The sequence below is a fragment of the Strix uralensis genome, chromosome 2 (genome assembly GCF_047716275.1).
Source record: "Strix uralensis isolate ZFMK-TIS-50842 chromosome 2, bStrUra1, whole genome shotgun sequence".
Classification (NCBI taxonomy): domain Eukaryota; kingdom Metazoa; phylum Chordata; class Aves; order Strigiformes; family Strigidae; genus Strix; species Strix uralensis.
In genome coordinates this window covers 97,434,191-97,454,169 of record NC_133973.1, presented here as the reverse complement: position 1 = coordinate 97,454,169, position 19,979 = coordinate 97,434,191, and the positions used below count along the sequence as shown (strand labels likewise).

Genomic DNA, 19,979 nt, shown 5'->3' with positions numbered 1-19,979 from the left:
AGCCTTCTATCTTTGCAGACACTGACATAAATTGTGTACAGGACCCCATGTGCACAACTAATATATTTCTACTCATTTCACTTTTCCATGCACACAGGAGACAGCCAAAATTCATTTGTTTAGGTGTATGAGGAGAATGTATGTATTATCAGACTCTTGTACAACATATTTTGAGCTCACCATTATATTCTTTACCTAATTATTAATTTATCATCATATGCACAAGTTGAGAAGACTGTAAACACCCTCTCTCTGATCCAAATATTGTTAGATCAAATTCGCTTCTCATTAGGGCTGCAGTGCCATAACTGTGAACAGAATTCATCTCACTATGGTTTCCTAATAGAGAATTACTAGGTGAAAGGTAGTTATCACTTTTCATACCGCTGCTTCTCAATTAGAGGTGTTGTTTAAGTGAACTTGCTACTGTTTCTTTTCTCAGCATCTGGACCTACGCCAGAAGTTCATAGGGATATAATTAAGGTCTTCACATGCCGAAGAGTGAACGAAAAACTCATGAAACATTACCAAGGAGTGTTTAGGGGCTAAGTTTTAGAGAAAGTCCTGCCAGGAATAGAGGAAATGATGCAAGATCTGGAAGTGGTAAATACCTTTGGGATATTTTAAGAGAACCAGACAGATGCTCGGGAAACTGAAAACATACCATCATAAAAATTATTTCTTATTCCTGAAGAGAAGCTGAATTTGGGAACAATTCAACGTGAGGGTTAGAGAAGCAGAAAGCATATCTCATTCCTCAAAATATATACTTGCAAGAAAGCTCAGCTGTCATGCCACATTAATCAGGTTTCTCTTATGTGCAGAAAACAGAAAATACTAAGCCATTACATGTACTAACAATTTTTGCTGTACACTTTACAAGAGAAGATCATCAGAATGCACTTAAGTTGCACATGGGGGTTTATATACACTATATTCTGTGTTAAAATACTTTAGGAATGTAAAATTTCATTTAACCATTTAATTTGTGGCACATCACTTGGGAAAAAAAAAAAGTAGTAAAAGACTAGTTTTGGTGGTGGAGGAATACTGCCTTTTGTTTATAATGAAAAAAATCTTTACACTCTGAGTTGTCCGGTTCATTCATTAGACTTCTTCAGTTACTACGATATGATCAGGAGGTAACAGAGTCAAACTCCATGAGGAATTAGTATTTTAATAGATTCAATGTCTAGTGAGTGAAGCAGGTACTCAGTGTTGGAAAATTAGTATGGAAAAGCAAACCACCTGCAAGATTTAATTTTGTAGGGAAAAAATTTGGGAAGTCATCCCGTTTCTAATAGATAGTTGCCTTCTTGTAAATAGAATATAGCAATAATTACTGAAACTAGATAAGGAGGATGTTTAACAGATTAATTAATGTTAAATGTAATGTCAGAATGTTATATATTCACAGAATCACAGAATCTTTGAGATTGGAAGGCACCTCTGGAGATCATCTAGTCTACCTCTCCTGAAAGTAAGATCAGCTGGAGTAGATGGCTTATGTTTGTGTCCAAAATCTCAAGGAATGGAGACTCTACAACTTCTCTGAGCAGCCTGTTCCAGTATGTCATCACCTTCACAGTAATTTTTTTTTTCTCATGTTTAAATGGAATTTCCTGTATTTCCATTTGTACCCATTGCCTTTGTCTTTTCACTAAGTACCACTCAAAAGAGTTTGACATCCTCCTCTTTATTCCTAACCATCAGGTATTTATAAACACTGATAAGATCTCTCTAAACCTTCTCTTCCCCAGGCTGAATAGTCCCAGCTTTCTCAGCCTATCCTTATATGTCACATACTCCAAACCCTTAATCATCTTTATGGCCCATCGTTTACTTTCTCCAGTAGGTCTGTGTCTCTTTTGGGAAGCCCAGAACTGCACCCAACAGTCCAGATGTGCCTCACCAGTGCTGAACAGAGAGGAAGGATCACCTTCCTTGAGGTGCTGGCAACATTTCTCCTAATGCAGCCTGGAAGTCTGTTTGCCTTCTCTGATACAAGGGCACAGGGTGGTTCATGGTTAACTCAGTGTGTAACAGAGCACATGTATGGCAGTATCAGGTGCAGAGTGTTTCATGTCTTAGAATCATAGAATGTCCTGGGCTGGAAAGGAACTTGAAAGATCATCTCTTCCAACATTTGGTGGGAAAGAGAATGTAGATGAGATTATTTAGCACCTTGACCAATCACACCTTGAAAACCTCCAGTGATTTCCCTTTGTTGAACTTGATGACATTATTCTCTGCCCATTTCTTCAGTCTGTCAGGATCCCTCAGAATGGCAGAACAATCATCTGGTCTGTCAGTAATGCCTCCTACTGTTGTATTGTCTGCAAACCTGCTGAGGCTGCATTCTGCTCAATCACTGAGGTCATTAATGAAGCTGTTAAATAGTTTTGGAGCCAGTACTGACCCCTAGAGCACACTGCTGGAGACTGGCCTCCAGCTGAACTTCATGGTGCTGATTATCATTATTTAAGCCTGGCAGTTCAACCAGGTTTAAGACCACTTTACTGTCCACCTGTCTGGTCCATAATTCCTCAGTTTATCAATGAGGATGTGATGGAAGACAATCTTAAAGCCTTCCTAATGTCACTCTCTATGGTGCTATATCCCCTTCTCTGATAGTATTCTATTTTACACTCTTTTTTTTTTTTTTTTTTTTTTTTAAAAAAAAGAAGTGCGATATATCATAGAATCATAGAATGGTTCGGGCTGGAAGGGACCCTAAAAATCATCTAGTTACAACACCCCCCTGCCATGAACAGGGACACCTTCCACTACACCAGGTTGCTCAAAGCCCCACCCAACCTTGCCTTGAACACTTCCAGGGAGGGGACATCCACAACTTCCCTGGGCAACATGTTCCAGTGCCTCACCACCACCCTCACAGTAAAGAATTTCTTCCTTATATCTAATCTAAATCTGCCCTCTTTCAGTTTAAAACCCTCACCCCTTGTCCTATTACTACACTCCCTGATAAAGAGTCCCTCCCCATCTTCCCCGTAGGCCCTCTCTAGGTACTCTAAGGCTGTTATAAAGTCTCACTGGAGCCTTCTCCAGGCTGAACAGCCCCAACTCTCTCAGCCTGTCCTCATAGGGGAGATGCTCCAGCCCCCTGATCATCTTTGTGGCCCTCCTCTGGACCCACTCGAACAGGTCCATGTCCTTCTTATGCTGGAGGCCCCAGAGCTGGACACAGTACTCCAGGTGGGGTCTCACGAGAGCAAAGGGAGAGAATCACCTCCCTCGACTGCTGGCCACACTTCTCTTGATGCAGCCCAGGATATGGTTGGCTTTTTGGGCTGCAAGCACACATTGCTGGCTCATAGTCACTTTTCCATCCACCAATACCCCTGAGTCCTTCTCTGCAGGGCTGCTTTCAATCCTGTCTTCGCCAAGCTTGGGATTGCCTTGATCCATGTGTAGAACCTTGCACTTGGCCTTGCTGAACTTCATAAGGTTTGCATGGGCCCACCTCTCAAGTCTGTCAAGGTCCCTCTGGATGGCATCTCTTCCCTCCAGCATGTCGACTGCACCACACAGCTTGGTGTCATCAACAAACTTGCTGAGGGTGCACTCAATCCCACTGTCCATGTGACCAACAAAGATGTTAAACAGCGCCGGTCCCAACACTGACCCCTGAGGAACGCCACTCATCGCTGCTCTCCACTTGGACATCGAGCAGGTGACCACAACTCTTTGAGTGCAACCCTCCAGCCAGTTTCTTATCCACTGAATGGTCCATCTGTCAAATCCATGTTTTTCCAATTTAGAGAAAAGGATGTTGTATGGGACAGTGTCAAATGCTTTGCACAAGTCCAGGTAGATGCTGTCAGTTGTTCTTTCCTTATCCCCCAATGCTGTAACCCAACTGTAGAAGGCCACCAGATTTGTCAGGCACAATTTGCCCTTAGTGAAGCCATGTTGGCTGTCACCAATCACCTCCTTATTTTCCATGTGCCCTAGCAAAATTTCAGGAGGATCTGCTCCATGATCTGGCTGGCATAGTGGTGGGTCTGACTGGCCTGTATTCCCATGCGTCTTCTTTTTTCCCTTTTTAAAAATGGGGGTTATATTTCCCCTTTTCCAGTCAGTGGGAACTTCACTGAACTGCCATGACTTCTCAAATATGATGGATAGTGGCTTAGCCACTTAATCTGCCAGTTCCCTCAGGACCCAAAGATGCATCTCACTAGGTCCCATGGACTTGTGCACCTTTATGTTCCTTAGATGGTCTCGAACCTGATCTTCTCCTACAGTGGGTGGTTTTTCATTCTCCCAGCCCCTGTCTTTGCCTTCTGCAACTTGTGTGGTGTGGCTGGAACACTTGCCAGTGAAGACTGAGGCAAAGAAGTCATTGGGTACCTCAACCTTCTCCATATCCTGGGTAACCAGATATCCTGTTCCCTTCTGGAGAGGGCCCACATCTTCCCTAGTTTTCCTTTTATCACTGACATACCTATAGAAGCTTTTCTTGTCGCTCTCGACATCCCTGGCCAGATTTAATTTTCTCAGGGTTTTGGCCTTCCTAATAGAGAAGAGTTCAGGAAATCTGAAATAATTTCTGTACTATATAATTCCTGTTTGGCTTTTACAGAACAGTGGATCTAGTTTGTCCAAAAAATCATGGTTTATTTTTTCCTTTCCTTAGGAAACTTAATAGGTAATTTATTCTATATCCATAAAGAAGGGCTGTACTCTAAGCATACCTTATACACAATATCAAGTAGAAAACAACAGGAAAATAAACATCAAGATCTCTGTACACCTTAGAGTGTACAGCACCTTTTACCTGAGAGCTTCCCCCAGAGAGCTATTTTTCTCTCTCCCCCTTGAATGGCCTCATGCTCTTTTTCTGCCAACTGGTCCTACAATAATAATTAGGGTGGTTAGTCTCTGCCTACCTGATATAATTGTAGTGTAATTATCCTTACCATCCTGAACATGAAGTGCCTGGATGGAAGAAAAATCTTCCTATGAATGGACAGACAAAAGACAAAAGGGCAAAAGGATAAGCAACAGCCTGCTTGTCATTATGAAATTAAATTACTTTGGACTAGACCTGCTAGCAGATAAGCACACTCACATCTTGTGACTGAAAGCATATAACTTTTTAATGTTTACCCCTTGAAATGGATTATAGATCCCCATGTTATGTCTGGCAAGAGGCAAACACAACTGCTCAGAATGAGATTTCAGCAAGTGATATGGTGAACAGAAGTTTGCCCACAGCTGTAAAGCAAGAACTGTCACACTCTGTATTGCCTCATCCTGAGATCGTAGGGTGGTAACTTCACTTAACTGGCCTTCACAGCTGCAAGTGCTATCCTAAATACAGACTTCACGTTTCTTTTAAGATAAGAGTGATGGTTTCTAGTGTTTAGTTCATTCACCCTGGCTATAAGGTTGCTATCTGAAAAGTTTAACATTCTATTTTCAACCTCACAATGACATGTCTTAACAATTACATTGCAGGATATGTTGGTAACCATTTGAGACTGTTCTTTATCTCTCTTCCTGAAGCTTTGCCATGGGAACAAATAAAACAAAACAAGATTTGTCCAGGATGGGAGAAAAGAGAAAGAAAGGGGGGAAAAGAAGCTATTCAGCTGAAGGGCAGAGACTTCAGTCTAGATCCATGCATTCTGCATGACACAGTCGCTGGATAAAATGCAAATACATTTCCGGTTACAAGACTGAAACTGAATATTTCCATGTTTCATGCATGGTGATTCAGTAATTAAGATTCTTTCTTCCTGGAACTGTGAATTTTGAATTGTTCATTCTGTGTAGACACACAGCTTTTTCAGACATGATTTCAGGTACACCTGATCCATCCTAACGTAAAGTACTGTGGTAAGAGGTAAATACAACTTTCTTGAAAAACAGAGATGGGAGTTAACATTTGTCAAGCTGAGATCAAAATTGGGTTCACACTATATTTTACCCATAAATTATTTCCTAAAAGGTTGAGAAGACTGTTTCTAAAAGAGTTAGTAGAGGTGACATGCTGAATCTGAAATTTGAGCAACAAAGTGCTGAAGATTAAAATGTAGATCTGTTCTCAACATTTTATTTTGGATAACTCTAGATCTTTATTACCATTTATAAATCCTCTTTATGAATCACCTTAATATTCCCATAGTAATGTGTGTACACCCCTGTACAACATGTATTATGAAGAGTATCTAGTCATACAGCTTTTCTGTGCAGTTATGCTGAAAGCTAGGCTATCTGTGTGATGTTCCTTTATGTACACTAACTTATAGTACCTGTAATTTAAGGCAGCCTGTTTGACTTTAAATTAAAGTAGAGCAGAAGAAAAATACTTCAAACAGCAAGGCAAAGGTCTCAGATGGCAGGCAGCATCCAGGTTATAGGCATATTATTCATTGTTAGTCCCTGAAGTGTTGGATATAAGCTGTATATGGTAGACACAGCACCCTTCCTCTGATGCCCTCCCTGCTCAGGATAAGCTGGTCGAAGGAGCCTTTGGGTCAAAAGCCTGAGTGTTCAACCTGGACATGAATTACCTTCAGTTTCATCCACCAATTTAAGCAAATCATAAATCCGTTATTTGAGTTAGCTCTTAGACAAGATGCATTCCAGAGTCAACGAGATTCATCCCATGGTTGTGACATACGTCCTAGGATCCTGAAGAAATTGGCAGATGTAGATGCTAACCTGCCCTCCATCATATTTGAAAAGTCATGGACAAGTCCCTAGTGACTGGAGAAAAGGGAGTATCATACCCATTTTTAAAAAGGGTAATAAGGAGACCCCTGGGAACTAATGACCAGTCAGACTCACCTCAGTACCCAGTAAGATCATGGAAGAGATCCTCCTGGAAGTTATGTCAAGACATATGGAAGACAGGGAGGTGACTAGAGATAGTCAACATGGCTTCACCAAGGGAAAATGGCACCTGATTAATCTAGTGGCCTTCTACAATACAGTGACTGCATCAGTGGACAAGAGAAAAGATACAGATGTCATCTACTAGGACTGCTGAACAGCCTTTGATGAGGTCCCCCAATATTCTTGCTTCTAAAATGGAGACATATAGATTTGATGGACAAGGAGTTGGCTGGTTAGCCTCATTCAAAGAGTTACAGGCAATTGCTTAGTGTCCACATGGAAACCAGCAATGAGTGGTATCCCTTAAGAGTCCATACTGGGACTAATACTATTCAATATCTTCATTTGTGGCATAGACAGTGGGATTGAGTGCACCCTCAACAAGCTAGTGGATGACACGAAGCTGAAAGGTGTAGCTGATAGACTAGAAGAAAGGGTTGCCATCCAGAGGGACCTTGACAGGCTTGAGAAGTGGGTCTATGGGAGCCTCATGAAGTTCAACAAGGCCAAGTGCAAGGTCCTGCACATGGGTCAGGGAAATCCCCAATATTAAACAGACTGGGTGATGGATGGATTGAGAGCAGCCCTGGGGAGAAGGACTTGAGGATACTGGTGAATGAAAAATTGGACATGAGCTGGCACTATGTGCTTGCAGCTGAGAAAGCCAACCGTATTGTGGGCTCCGTCAAAGGAAGCATGACCAGCAGGTCGAGGGAGGTGATTCTCACTTTCCACTCCACTCTGGAGTACTGCATCCAGCTCTGGGATCCCCAGTATAAGAAAGACATAGACCTGTTGGAGCAGGTCCAGAGGAGGGCCACAAAGATGACCAGAGGTCTGGAACATCTCTACTTTGAAGAAAGTCTGAGAGAGTTGGGGCTGTTCAGCCTGAAGAAGAGAAGGCTCCAGGAAGACCTTATTGCAGACTTTCAATATATAAAGGGGACTTATAAGAAGGACGGAGAGACACTTTTTCCCAGGGCCTGTAGTGACAGACCAAGGAGCAATGGTTTAAAAATGAAAGAGGGTAGATTTAGGCTGGACACAGGGAAAAAATTTATTAAAATGGGTGTGGCAAGACACTGGAACAGATTATCCAGAGAAGTTGTGGATACCCCATCATTGAAAGTGTTCAATGTCACATCGGATGGGGCTTTGAGCAACAAGATGTAGTGAAAGATGTCCCTGCTCATGGTGGGGGGGTAGAACTAGATCATCTTTGAAGGTTCTTTCCAGCCCAAACCATTCTATAGTCTATGATGCTTTTGTGAAATGGACATTTTGATAATTTTGGCCATGATCAGGTTCAACTGCATGGCAGAGCCTAAGCAGTTTGATACCTAACAATACTAAACCCTACTGTGGACATATGTAGAAGTTTAATTCCATCAAGAGTATATACAAAGGAATGTATGTACCCCTAGGGTTAGGCAGTGACTGACCAGAGAATTTTAGATCATAATATTGGACCTAGGAACAAAAAATTTTGTTTAAATCTCTTACTGGATTTGACTGTTTCTATCAATACAATTTGCAAGGACATGCAAAGTGCTCAGCCACTTTGGTGAAAGCAGTATGAAACTAGAATGGCACAGCTCCTGCCAGTTTGTTTCAGTGCCAAAACTCAGAACTCTGACCCCAATCCTGCGGTATTTCTTTGAGTAAATTTTCTAAATCGTGTACTTAATAATAGTGGGTTTAAAATATCTTGTATCAATAATTATTTCTATGAAAGTCCAAACACTGAAGGTCTTTTTGTGATTATGGTCACACAGCAATGAAGCTTTCGGTGTTGCTGTCATAGAGCTCTTATTAAAATTCAAGCCAGCTACTTATCATTCAGATCTTTGACTGGAAAACCATTAAACAATAAAGAGAAACATGAGCAGGAAGAAGGATCTATTCCAAATGCTTTTGCATGATCTCCTTTGCCAGGGAAATGACTCTTTGGCCTCTGTGTACTTGGCTTGCTAGTTCTTTGCAGCTTTCATTTCTATACAATGAATAGTGTCTCACTGTGTCATGTGGAAGTAGATGGACACAAATGAAAAAATGTTTTTTAAAAATAATTATCAAATGAAACATTTTAGAACTTATAAACAATAATTGTATTAGGATCTGATTTTAGGATTCTGCTGAAATTACTAATTTAGTATTCAGGATTTCTCTCCACGTCTTGGGCATTTCCCAGAAGAGAGGAAGGGAGATAATGTGAAATGCTTATAACACACACAAAGTTAATCAGACACTGATTGTCTATGTATTTTAAATGCAAAAGCCTGAAAGGCTCTTGTTTGTGTGACAGCAGAAGCATCCACAATTATAATAACTTTCCCCCTCTTTTATCAAAATATAAATTCCCCCTCTCAAACATTTTCCCTTAAATAAAACAAAATGCAAGAAAAACAATTAATACATATTGCCAAGCATATGAAGAGATGATTTCACACTGCTAACATACTGTTCAGAAAATCTTACTCGTAAATACACGTAGTAGGACACTGGGATAAATATAGAATTTGTCCAATCTATCAGTACAGTCTGATTATATTGTCCTCCTCCCTCCCTGCTTCCTTGCCAGATTCCCTCCCTGTCTCCCTCCTTTTCTACCTCCCCCTTGCTCTCTTTTCCTCCTTTCCTCAATTCATCTTTGGATACTTTAAAGGGAAAGAAGGAAACAAACAAAAAAAACAACCAAACAAAACCTTTTTCTTTATTTCCTCCTGCCTACATTAAAAAAAAAACACAACCAAACACCCCCCCACCCACTCCCACCCCCCCACCCCCCCCCAAACAAGCAAGCAAAAACCCAACCCAACCCAAAAAAAATCCCCAACCTAAAACCCCAGACAGAACCTTCAGGAACAATTGATTCTAATCTATATCAATTAAATAAAAAAAAAAAAAATCCACAAAAAAAAAAAAAAAAAAACCAACAAAAAAACCAAAGCCAGACAACTAAAAAAGAAAGATATCTTGAATCTCAGCTGTGATTTTTTGCAAGCTAGAGTCCAAAATTTGAACCCTGCAACACCTCAGTACTTAAATCCTTTTTTGGAAGAAGCCCAAAGATGGTAGCTTTGGTTTGGGATTTTTTTTTTTATTATTATTTTCTTACCTTTAACATATCGATGGCCATTTCAGCCTAGAAAAATTATTTTTTTCACCACTACTCATGCACATTAAACTTTGTATGTGACTATTGACTGACCTCTTCTGTCTTAAGTCTTGGGAATACTGTGTATGGTATGAAATCCTAATATTGTCAGAGCATAACAAACTGCTGCACAGGCTACTGTGCAACTTTCAAGCTTTAGCTGGGAACCTATGAAAAAGAATGAGACTGTGATTAGATGTACAAAAATAACCCCAAGCAGACCCCAAGACTGAGGAGAAAGAAACCCTCAGCCAGCAGCATTTAACTCCTCCCAGTAAAGAACGTGGGATACCAGGGACATCAGTACCTCTCTGCTTGAGAAAGATATGCTGTCAGCCTTAGAACTCAGAGGGACATCAGAAAGGTGAGCAGAAAGACCAGAAAATGGATTAATGCAAGTGACATAGTGGTGGGTATTTGCAACCACATGGTCAAGAAAAACTGATAAAAACTTCTTTCACCTGGAAGAAGCCTCACATTTTCAGGCCTTGGTTCTCATAAGGAACTGCAATCATCCTGATATCTGATAGAAAGGTAACATGGCAGGGGGATCTCAAGAATGTCAAAGAGAATTTGTTGATGCAGCTGACTGATGAGACAGCTAGGGAAGCTGCACCTGTTACTCATAAATAAGTATAATTTGTTCAGTGTATGAAGACTGATGACAGTCTTGCAGCAGCAGCTGTAGGCCAAAGGACTAGCAGCAAAGCATGTACAAAAGGCTAAGATATTGCCTTGATCTTTACTGTTAACTTTTGTCCTTAGACCTTGAAGGTCATTGATCCTAGTGTCAGATTCTAGGGGAGTGAAGCATTACCCATGGTAGAGGAGGATTCCGTCAGGGGCTACTGAGTTGAATTGGACATACAAAAGCTCTTGGGACAAGATTGGGTACATTCCCGGGTGGTGAGGAAGCTGGAAAAATGTCATTGAAGGAAAAAATGCAATATAATCTTTTGGTCATAGAGACTGGAAGAGGTTCCTGATGATTAGATATATGCAAATATTATAGCTGTCTTAAGGATATCGATGATGTGAGAAGCTACAATCTGGTCAGCCTAATCTCAGTCCATAGGAAGAGCATAGAGCAGATATATTGGAAGCCATTTCCAAGGACCTGAAGCAATTATGGACAATAAGACTGGAAATCATGTGTGACAAACCTGATAGCTTTCAGTGGTGAGACAACTAGTTTTGTGTACAAAAGGAGTGGATGTTGTATACTGTGATTTAGCAAGGTATTGTGCTTTAATCTAAACCGACAACTAAGCACCACACAGCCGCTTGCTCACTCACCCCGGTGGGTTGGGGGAGAGAATCAGCAGAGTAAAAGTGAGAAAACTCATGGGCTGAGATACAGACAATTTAATAGGTAACTAAAAACCACGCACACAAGAAAAGCAAAGTAAGGAATTCATTCACCACTTCCCATTGGCAGGCAGGTGTTCAGCCATCTTCAGGAAAGCAGGGCTCCATCACACATAGCGGTTACTTTGGAAGACAAATGCCATCACTCCAAACATCCCCTCCTTCCTTCTTCCCCCAGCTTTATACGTTGAGCATGATGTCATACAGTATGGAATATTCCTTTGGTGAGTTGGGGTCAGCTGTCCCGGCTCTGTCTCCTCCCAAGTTCTTGTGCGCCCCCAGCCTACTCGCTGCTGGGGTGGTGTGAGAAGTGGAAAAGGCATTGACTATGTGTAAGCACTGCTCAGCAGTAACAAAAACATCTCTTTTATCAACACCGTTTTCATCACAAATCCAAAACATAGCCCCATACTAGCTACTATGAAGAAAATGAACTCTATCCCAGCCAACACTAGCACAAAAGGCTTTAAACAAGGTCTCCTATAGTATCTCTATAGCCAAAGTGGTGAGATAAGATGCATAGAAATTTGGCTGGCGAACAGGCTCTGGGGGGCTTGTGAATAAGAAATCAATTAATCTTTCTCATGGGTCAATACTGAGTTCAGTATTGTTTATTGTCTTTATTAACAACCTGAACTGTGAGAAGGAGTGTAATCTTAGCACATTTGAGGATGAAAGCAAACTCATCAGAATAATCCATATACTGAAGGGAAGTACTGTTACTAAGAGAAATATAACAGAAACCTAATTGAGTTCAAGAAAAGCAAATGTAATGTCCCACATATGCAATGGAAGAAACCAATTTAACAATAAACACCTTTTTAGGGCAGAAAATGGTGGCTTTGGCAGACCTAACAACATAAGTCGGTGGTGTGTCCCTGCAACAAAGAAGGCCAACCACATCCTGGTCAAGGTATCTTTTCTTGAAGTAGACTACCTCTTCTTCAGTAGAGTTTATGACTAGGTGAGCTTAAATGTTAGACAAATTCTTTAGATCACAGAAATCCTAACACTCAAAGCTTTCTGCTTCTGTCGTTTGGCTATTTGACAATATTTTTCTTCAGGAATTTCAGTGAGAATTAGTTTATGCCTTTCTGGTACTAGTGTGATTAACTTCGATTACAGCCTAGTTACTGTCTCGATTTTTTTCATGTTTTACATCTCAGCAAAATATGAATGCCATTTCACAGAGAAAAAAAAAAAAAATTCCTACAGCCTGAGAAGTTTAATTTTGTATAATACTAAGGACCTTCTGCAAACATAGGAGATTTTAAATTTTCTTGGAAAAAGAGAAGGAGAGAGAGTCAAAAAGCCCTTTTAAAGAATGAGTGCAAAGCAATGTAAACATAGGTATTGTAACATCCCTTTTGCAAAAATGACCTCATTAAAACCCAACATTTTATTAGCTGATGAAATAATTATATCTACTCCATTCATTTAAAACTCTTTTTGTCGAATCAATAACATTATCATATATAGATGACTTTTTTGCGCTCTAGAATGTCAGGGAAGAGTCATACCACAAAAAATACAGCTTCATTTATTTCAGTAAATACATGTTGTGTTCTGTACAAAATGTAAAATATGTAAGAATACTGGCATAATCTATCAGTGAAGGAGAATGTAATAATACCAGAGTAAGAGACAGATCTCCCTTTCAGTGTTGTTATACAGACCCTAAAGAAAAACCCTACTGAGGTTTTGTATTTCAAACTATTCACCTACTCCCATTATTCTTAATTTCATAAATGACCCTTCTGTGCTATGGAATATTTTCCAGATGTAGTATATGCACCCTGGTTGCAGCACTCCTTCATTTTAAACTCTTTACTCCAAGGGAAATTAAAATCACAACATCTATCTGCCTGCAAAATTATTTAAATACTCGATTATAGACTTTCTTTGCTTGTCAGTGCTGTGTGATGTTGACATGCATGTGTTCAGTGTTTTGCTAAGTGAACGGAAGTTTCCACTTGCAAGCAAGGGGAGAAATATAGACCTCTCTCTGTTGAACATTTCACAGCCCATAAAGGCAGCATAGTTCAAGACGATGACTGAACATAAACCAATAATATTAAATTAGTATTAAATATAAAATTGTTTTAGCCCTTTAAAAACATGTATGCACATGGACAAACAATGAAAATAAAATGAAGAATCTATTGATTGAGTTTTCTGGGTTTTGTAATGTTTGCTTTAATTGATGATATACAACATGTAAAGCAAAACTGAAGGAACTATCTCTAAATTGTTAAAATCCTATTAGAAATGCATAATTATAATATTTGGTTCCATTTTTATCCATCCAGGATATATAAGGAGTAAGAAGAAAAATAAATCTGGCATCCAAAATGCTATGTGGTTTACTGAAGTAATAAAGTCTAACAACACTTAAAAGGTTGGCTGCTTTTGAGATACTGGTAGAATGAAATCTAGGGAATGTTATGAATAGAGGAACAAGTTGAGAGTGATCTTTTTTTTCTTTTTTAGGGAATTAAGGGATATTGTGGTCTTTGCCATTCACAATTGCTAAAATAAACATACCAGTTGTGACTGCAGTGAATTTTATCTTGGCACAAATTTTTTGACACTTTTATTTCATAGTACCTTGTTGGAAAAATGACCTGATTCTTCCCTTATGTGGATTATTACCATTCAGCTTCCTTTTAGTCCTTCCGTTGGTCCACTAGAAATGTATCTAGTGTATGACTGATAAATATGTTCTAACATTTTGTTCTAATTCTGTGTAAGAGACTGGCAGTAAAGCTGCTTGTTTGTGCAACTAAAAATATCCTCCAGCAGAATGGGAAAATTAGTTTTATGTTTCCTCTTCTGTTACTGTCAGACACTAGCTATTTGTGAGTCTGTTTTCAAGAAACCTTTTTTTAATAGAAAGTTGAATCTATGTGTCAGTAAACTCAATTAATAATTTCAGAACTTTAAAGAATAAATATGACAGTAAGTTTTAGAAAGTAAGTGTCTATAAAAAAGGAACTGCTTGTTTCAATGAAATGAGGCATTCCTCACTCTAGGTAGTGGTCAGGCCTAAAATATATGCAAAATGTGAAATTACCCTTACTGCATTTGGGAGCAAGAAATCTGTTTGCAAGAGATGTATGCTAGTAGACTGTTAGATGATAATGTATATCCCTGTAGCATAAATCCAATATAGCTGAAGTATTCTTATGAAAATAATAACATAATGTGTAAATAGAATAGCATAATAAAAGTATATAAAAGTCATCCTTAATAAAGAAGATCAATTCATTTATCTTTAAAAGCCATACCAGGGGATATAGATCAGCCTCATATGTACAAAAGTTCTGGTTTATAGAAAAAAGCATACTGCCTGCCAGAATCATCCAAAAGCTACAGATGATTAAAAAGTCCTAGAACCATTTTGTCTGCTTTTAGCAAATTCTTTGTACCTTTATAAACTCATAAACTGAGCAAATTGCAATGACAGTAATTTTGCTTTTGACTGTATGTGTTGCCCATGGAAAGTGTTGTGTAATATAAAAGGATATCAGTTAAATAAGGATGGTCATCTTATTCATCCTAAGAAAAGTGAGGAAACCGATGTAGAGATCCTTACTCTAACAAATATACTCTTAGTCACCTGAAAACTAAGGGATTTTTTTTCCCCTAAAAAATTTCTAAAACTTCCATTCATTTATTTGGTTACTTAGGCAAAATGTGTCTCTAATTCCCCTTTGAAATCATTCAGATCCATAGTATATTTTACATGTAATTTAATCTTGATTAGTACAACATTATAAGATAATATAGGTGAAAAAAATGAAACAAACATATATTCGGATATAGTTACAATATAGATAACATTGCAAGGTCCTTTGAAGCTATGATTCTACAATAGTTTTGTCTCACTGCGTGTTTTATAGGCTCATCTAGGGTTATACAGAATTAATAATGAAACATTTTTCTTCATTAATACATTAAAAAAATAGATAATTTAAGTAGTGTTTATTTTTAATTTTACTTTCTTTATATAAAATCAAGGAATTGTATGAAAATCAAGGATGGTTTGAGAATACTGTGGTACATGGCATGTGTGAACACAATTTTAATACCTAAGAGATATATTTTATCTCCTAGTAATTAAATCAAGAAAGCATTTATTTAAAGGCTAAAATGAATATTTCTAGAATATCCCCAGCTAAGTCTTATACAAATAGACTATTAAAAAAAAAAAAAAAGGAAAATGAAAAACCCACATTATTCAACTCCAACAGAAAAAGGAATAATAAAGACCACCTCGAGTGACTTAAGATACAAACTAGAAATTGTCAAATTCCTGGTACAGAAATTATTGGCCACTCTTTTGCCACACTGGAAGTAATCAGCAAGCATCATGCTTTAAAGATGATTTTGCATCTGTGACCTTAACTAAATACAATTTTACATTTAATGTTTTTCCTTCATTTATGTGCATAAGGTATAGACTAGAGTTTCTGTTAATTCCATTAGTAAGAGTGAACAGGATGTATTAATTTCTGCCCAATTCTGTACCATTCTTGGCATTTTTTGGTTGATTGCTTTGAGAATTATATGCATCACAAAGAAATATGTGCTCCTGTCATGTTTGTCTTACCTTTACTTACCTCAGTCCTTAGGACTGGTCTGTGTACTGCTAGAGACTTGGGGATGAAGGTCAATAAATCTATTCATAGAATATCTCAAAGAAATATAAACAAATTATAGATAAAGATATCTTTGTCCTCACTGATTCTACTTTATAATTTTTTTCCTTCAATTTTTCTGATAAAACATAAATAAGTTTCTTTAAAAAATCCAAACAAAATACTGTTACTCATCATTTGGATTTCTTTTTACTATATTTCTTTCTGATTTTATACTATGCTTCATGAGCTGTTTTGGGTTTAAATCTTTGCAGTATCCCCTAATATACAATAATTCGCTAACTGCTAAGATACTGTAACATTATCTAGAGCCTCAGAGAACCAGGGGGAAATTAAACAAGCTTCGGTAAGAATGAACAATTTTTTTTTTAAATTGGGTTGTTTTATACTGTAATGACTTGTTAAGTTAATGAAGAAGACATTTGTCCTGGTTTAACCAGGATAGGGTTAAGTTTCCCCAGCAGTGGGGGGGGAGCTCTAGCCGGGTTATTCAGATACCATGCCGACGTCACATCCTGGCAGGTCACATTTTTTCCTGGCGCAGAGCGCGGTGCACTCGTGGTTTTGTACATCGTGCTTCAAACTGCTGTATTTGGTAGCTATTTTGCTCTGTTCACTGCTATCACTATTACTGTTATTGTTATTGTTGTTGTTGGTTGTGTTGCTATTGCACTGTTGTATTAAACCTTTCCTTATTTCAGTCTTGGGGCTTTGTATTTCACTCCCTTTGTGGGGGAGGGGCAGCGGCCGCGTGGTCTCAGACCCCGGCAGGGGCTAAACCACCACAACTTTGGCGCTCCAACGTGAGGCTGGAGAAGACTGAAATAAGGACAAAAGGAGAAGTGTTAGAGCAATCTGTTAGGTGTAATTTTTCTGTTTTACTTGTATTGTTTGATAAGAAATGTTTGCAATGCTGGGCAATTTGCTTGCGTGGTGGGGCTGGATTAATCCTCATGTCCACTCTGTGCTCCTAGTACTGGCATTTATTGTCGGTGGAAAATGTGTCAAGATCTTTATTTTGCTCTACTGGTTACTGTCTGCTTATAATGGGCTCGTTTCGCTGCTTGTGGGGGTGCACCGCTACCTGTTTGCTGCCTGGTCTTTTGTTTGGGGTCTCACCTCCTCTATGGGTGAGCCAGGGGAGGAGATTCTCTCAGTTTTTGAGAGTTTCAGCTATCCCTGGAGCCTCCTGGCCACTGTGTTCGTGGCACAATGCTTTCTAAATGTCTGCCTGATCTTGTTTTGGGCCATGCGGTACTTCTCCAACAATAGCACCACCCGGAAACCTGCCCCGGGGGCAGATAGTTATAAATGGCTAGGTATGTGGGAGAAGATGGGCAAGTACCTGAGTGGTCACCCCCAACGTTCTGGGATTTTACTCCCGAACAAGTGCAGAGTCCTGATAAACTGGTGGAGTGTTTGAAAAAGGTGTGCTGCCAATCTGACAAACCCCAGGAGATGCAGCTCGCTGCGATGTGCTGGGGGCTTGCCCATGCTTACCGCATCGCCCTTAACACTGATCACTGCCCTCAAGGGGGCGAAAGAGCTGCAGGGTCTGAAAGTGAGCCTGCTGGTACAGCAGCTGGGCCAGGGGGACAGGCAGCGCCAGTACCGGTCGCCTCCACCAGCACAGCAGCTGAGCCGAAGGGACAAGCAGTACCAGTATCAGTTGCCCCGATACGGAAAACCAAACATACCAAAAAATCCCCTCGCAGTGCACAGGGTGATAATGAACCAGGCCCATCACGAGAGCAGGAGGAAGAGCCGGAGGTAATCATCCGATCTCTATCCCTCAGTGAGTTGCGAGATATGCGGAAGGATTACAGCCGCAGTCCAGGCGAGCAAATTTGCACCTGGTTGCTCCGGTGCTGGGATACTGGAGCTGCTGGTTTGGAATTGGAGGGGAGAGAGGCCAAGCAGGTGGGACATTTAGCCAAGCAGGTTGGTATTGACAAGGCAATAGGGAAACAGGCTCAAACCCTCAGCCTTTGGAAGCGACTCCTGCTCGCTGTGAGGGAGAGGTACCCCTACAAGGATGATTCTCTATGTCGGTTAGGCAAGTGGACCGACATGGAGAAAGGCATCCAAAACCTCAGGGAAATGGCTGTGTTTGACATGATCTATGGTGATCTGAATGATGAGCAGTCACCATTGGATCCAGATCTGGTCCCTTGCACACAGCTGATGTGGCGGAAGTTCCTGCAAAGTGGACCAGAGGGACATTCCAAAGCATTAGCAGCAGCATCCTGGTGGCGAGACAATCAGACAGTGGATGAAGTGACTATGCAGCTCCGGCACTATGAGGGAAGTCTCCCTTCCTCCCAACATGCCTGGGTTTCAGCCGTAGAGGAACTGTCTCAGAGGCTCCAAAAAATGGAACAGGACATGTCCTATGTTTCACCTTCACGGGCCGATGTCTCAGCCATTAGAAGCAGGCGTTTCCCCACCCAAGAGAAGGGCGGTAGAAGGTACACACCACGGGGCACCCTGTGGTTCTTCCTCCGCGACAATGGGGAGAACATGAGAAGGTGGCATGGGCAGCCCACTTCGGCCCTAGCTGCACGAGTACAGCAACTGAAAGGGAAGACCACCATGAAAGGGGAATCTTCCAAGAGAGATGCAGCTCCAGTGTCTAGTCAGAAATCCCCCAGACAGAATCGAATGGCCAGCAGTATGCTTGACCCTCTTGAGGGGACCAGGAAGTCATTCCTGCAGGAGTCACTCTTAGATCAAGTGAGTGATGGTGAGCAGGATTAGAGGGGCCCTGCCTCCAGCCAGGTGGAAGAAAGGGATAATCGGATTTACTGGAAGGTGTGGATCCGATGGCCTGGCACATCAGAACCACAAGAATATAAGGCCTTGGTAGACACTGGCGCACAGTGCACCCTGATGCCGTCGAGCCACAGTGGGGTTGAATCCATCTGCATCTCTGGAGTGACAGGGGGGTCCCAACAGCTGACCCTATTAGAGGCTGAAGTGAGCTTATCTGGGAAGGACTGGCATAAGCACCCCATTGTGACTGGCCCAGATGCCCCGTGCATCCTAGGTATAGACTATCTCAGGAGAGGGTACTTTAAAGACCCAAAAGGGTACCGGTGGGCCTTTGGTATAGCTGCCCTGGAGGAGGTTGAGCAGTTGTCCACTTTACCCGGCCTCTCAGAGGACCCCTCGGTGGTGGGGTCGCTTAAGGTCGAAGAGCAGCGAGTGCCAATTGCTACCAAGACGGTGCACCGGCGGCAGTACCACACTAACCGAGATTCCCTGGTCCCCATCCATCAGCTGATCCGTCGACTAGAAAGCCAGGAGGTGATCAGCAAGACTCACTCACCTTTCAACAGCCCTATATGGCCAGTGAGAAAACCTAATGGCGAATGGAGACTGACTGTGGACTACCGTGGCCTGAATGAAGTTACGCCAGCGATGAGTGCTGCAGTGCCGGACATGCTAGAGCTCCAGTATGAGCTGGAGTCGAAGGCAGCCAAGTGGTACGCCACGATTGACATCGCTAACGCGTTTTTCTACATTCCAATAGCACCAGAGTGCAGGCCACAGTTTGCGTTCACTTGGAGGGGTATCCAGTACACCTGGAATCGATTGCCCCAGGGGTGGAAACACAGCTCCACCATTTGCCATAGACTGGTCCATACTGCACTGGAGAAAGGTGGGGCTCCAGAACACCTGCAGTTCATTGATGATATCATTGTGTGGGGGGACACAGCTGAGGAAGTCTTTGAGAAAGGAAAGAAGGTAATTGAAATCCTTCTGAAGGCTGGTTTTGCCATCAAGCGACAGAAGGTTAAGAGGCCTGGAAGGGAGATTCAGTTCCTAGGAATAAAATGGCAAGATGGGCGTCGCCACATCCCAATGGAGGTGATAAACAAGATAACAGCCATGGCCCCACCAACCACCAAAAAGGAGACTCAGTC

General features: G+C 41.0%; 1 protein-coding gene across 1 annotated transcript in view; it reads left to right on the top strand.

The window, feature by feature from the left end:
- LOC141939562 (uncharacterized) overlaps positions 1-19,116 on the top strand; it is a 395,001-nt gene extending 375,885 nt beyond the window's left edge. The window contains exon 2 of the mRNA XM_074859545.1: positions 17,606-19,116. Within this exon, the coding sequence (XP_074715646.1) occupies positions 17,606-18,810 (1,205 nt within the window). The 3' untranslated portion in view covers positions 18,811-19,116. The remainder of the gene's footprint in view (positions 1-17,605) is intronic.
- The last annotated feature ends 863 nt before the right edge of the window (positions 19,117-19,979 follow it).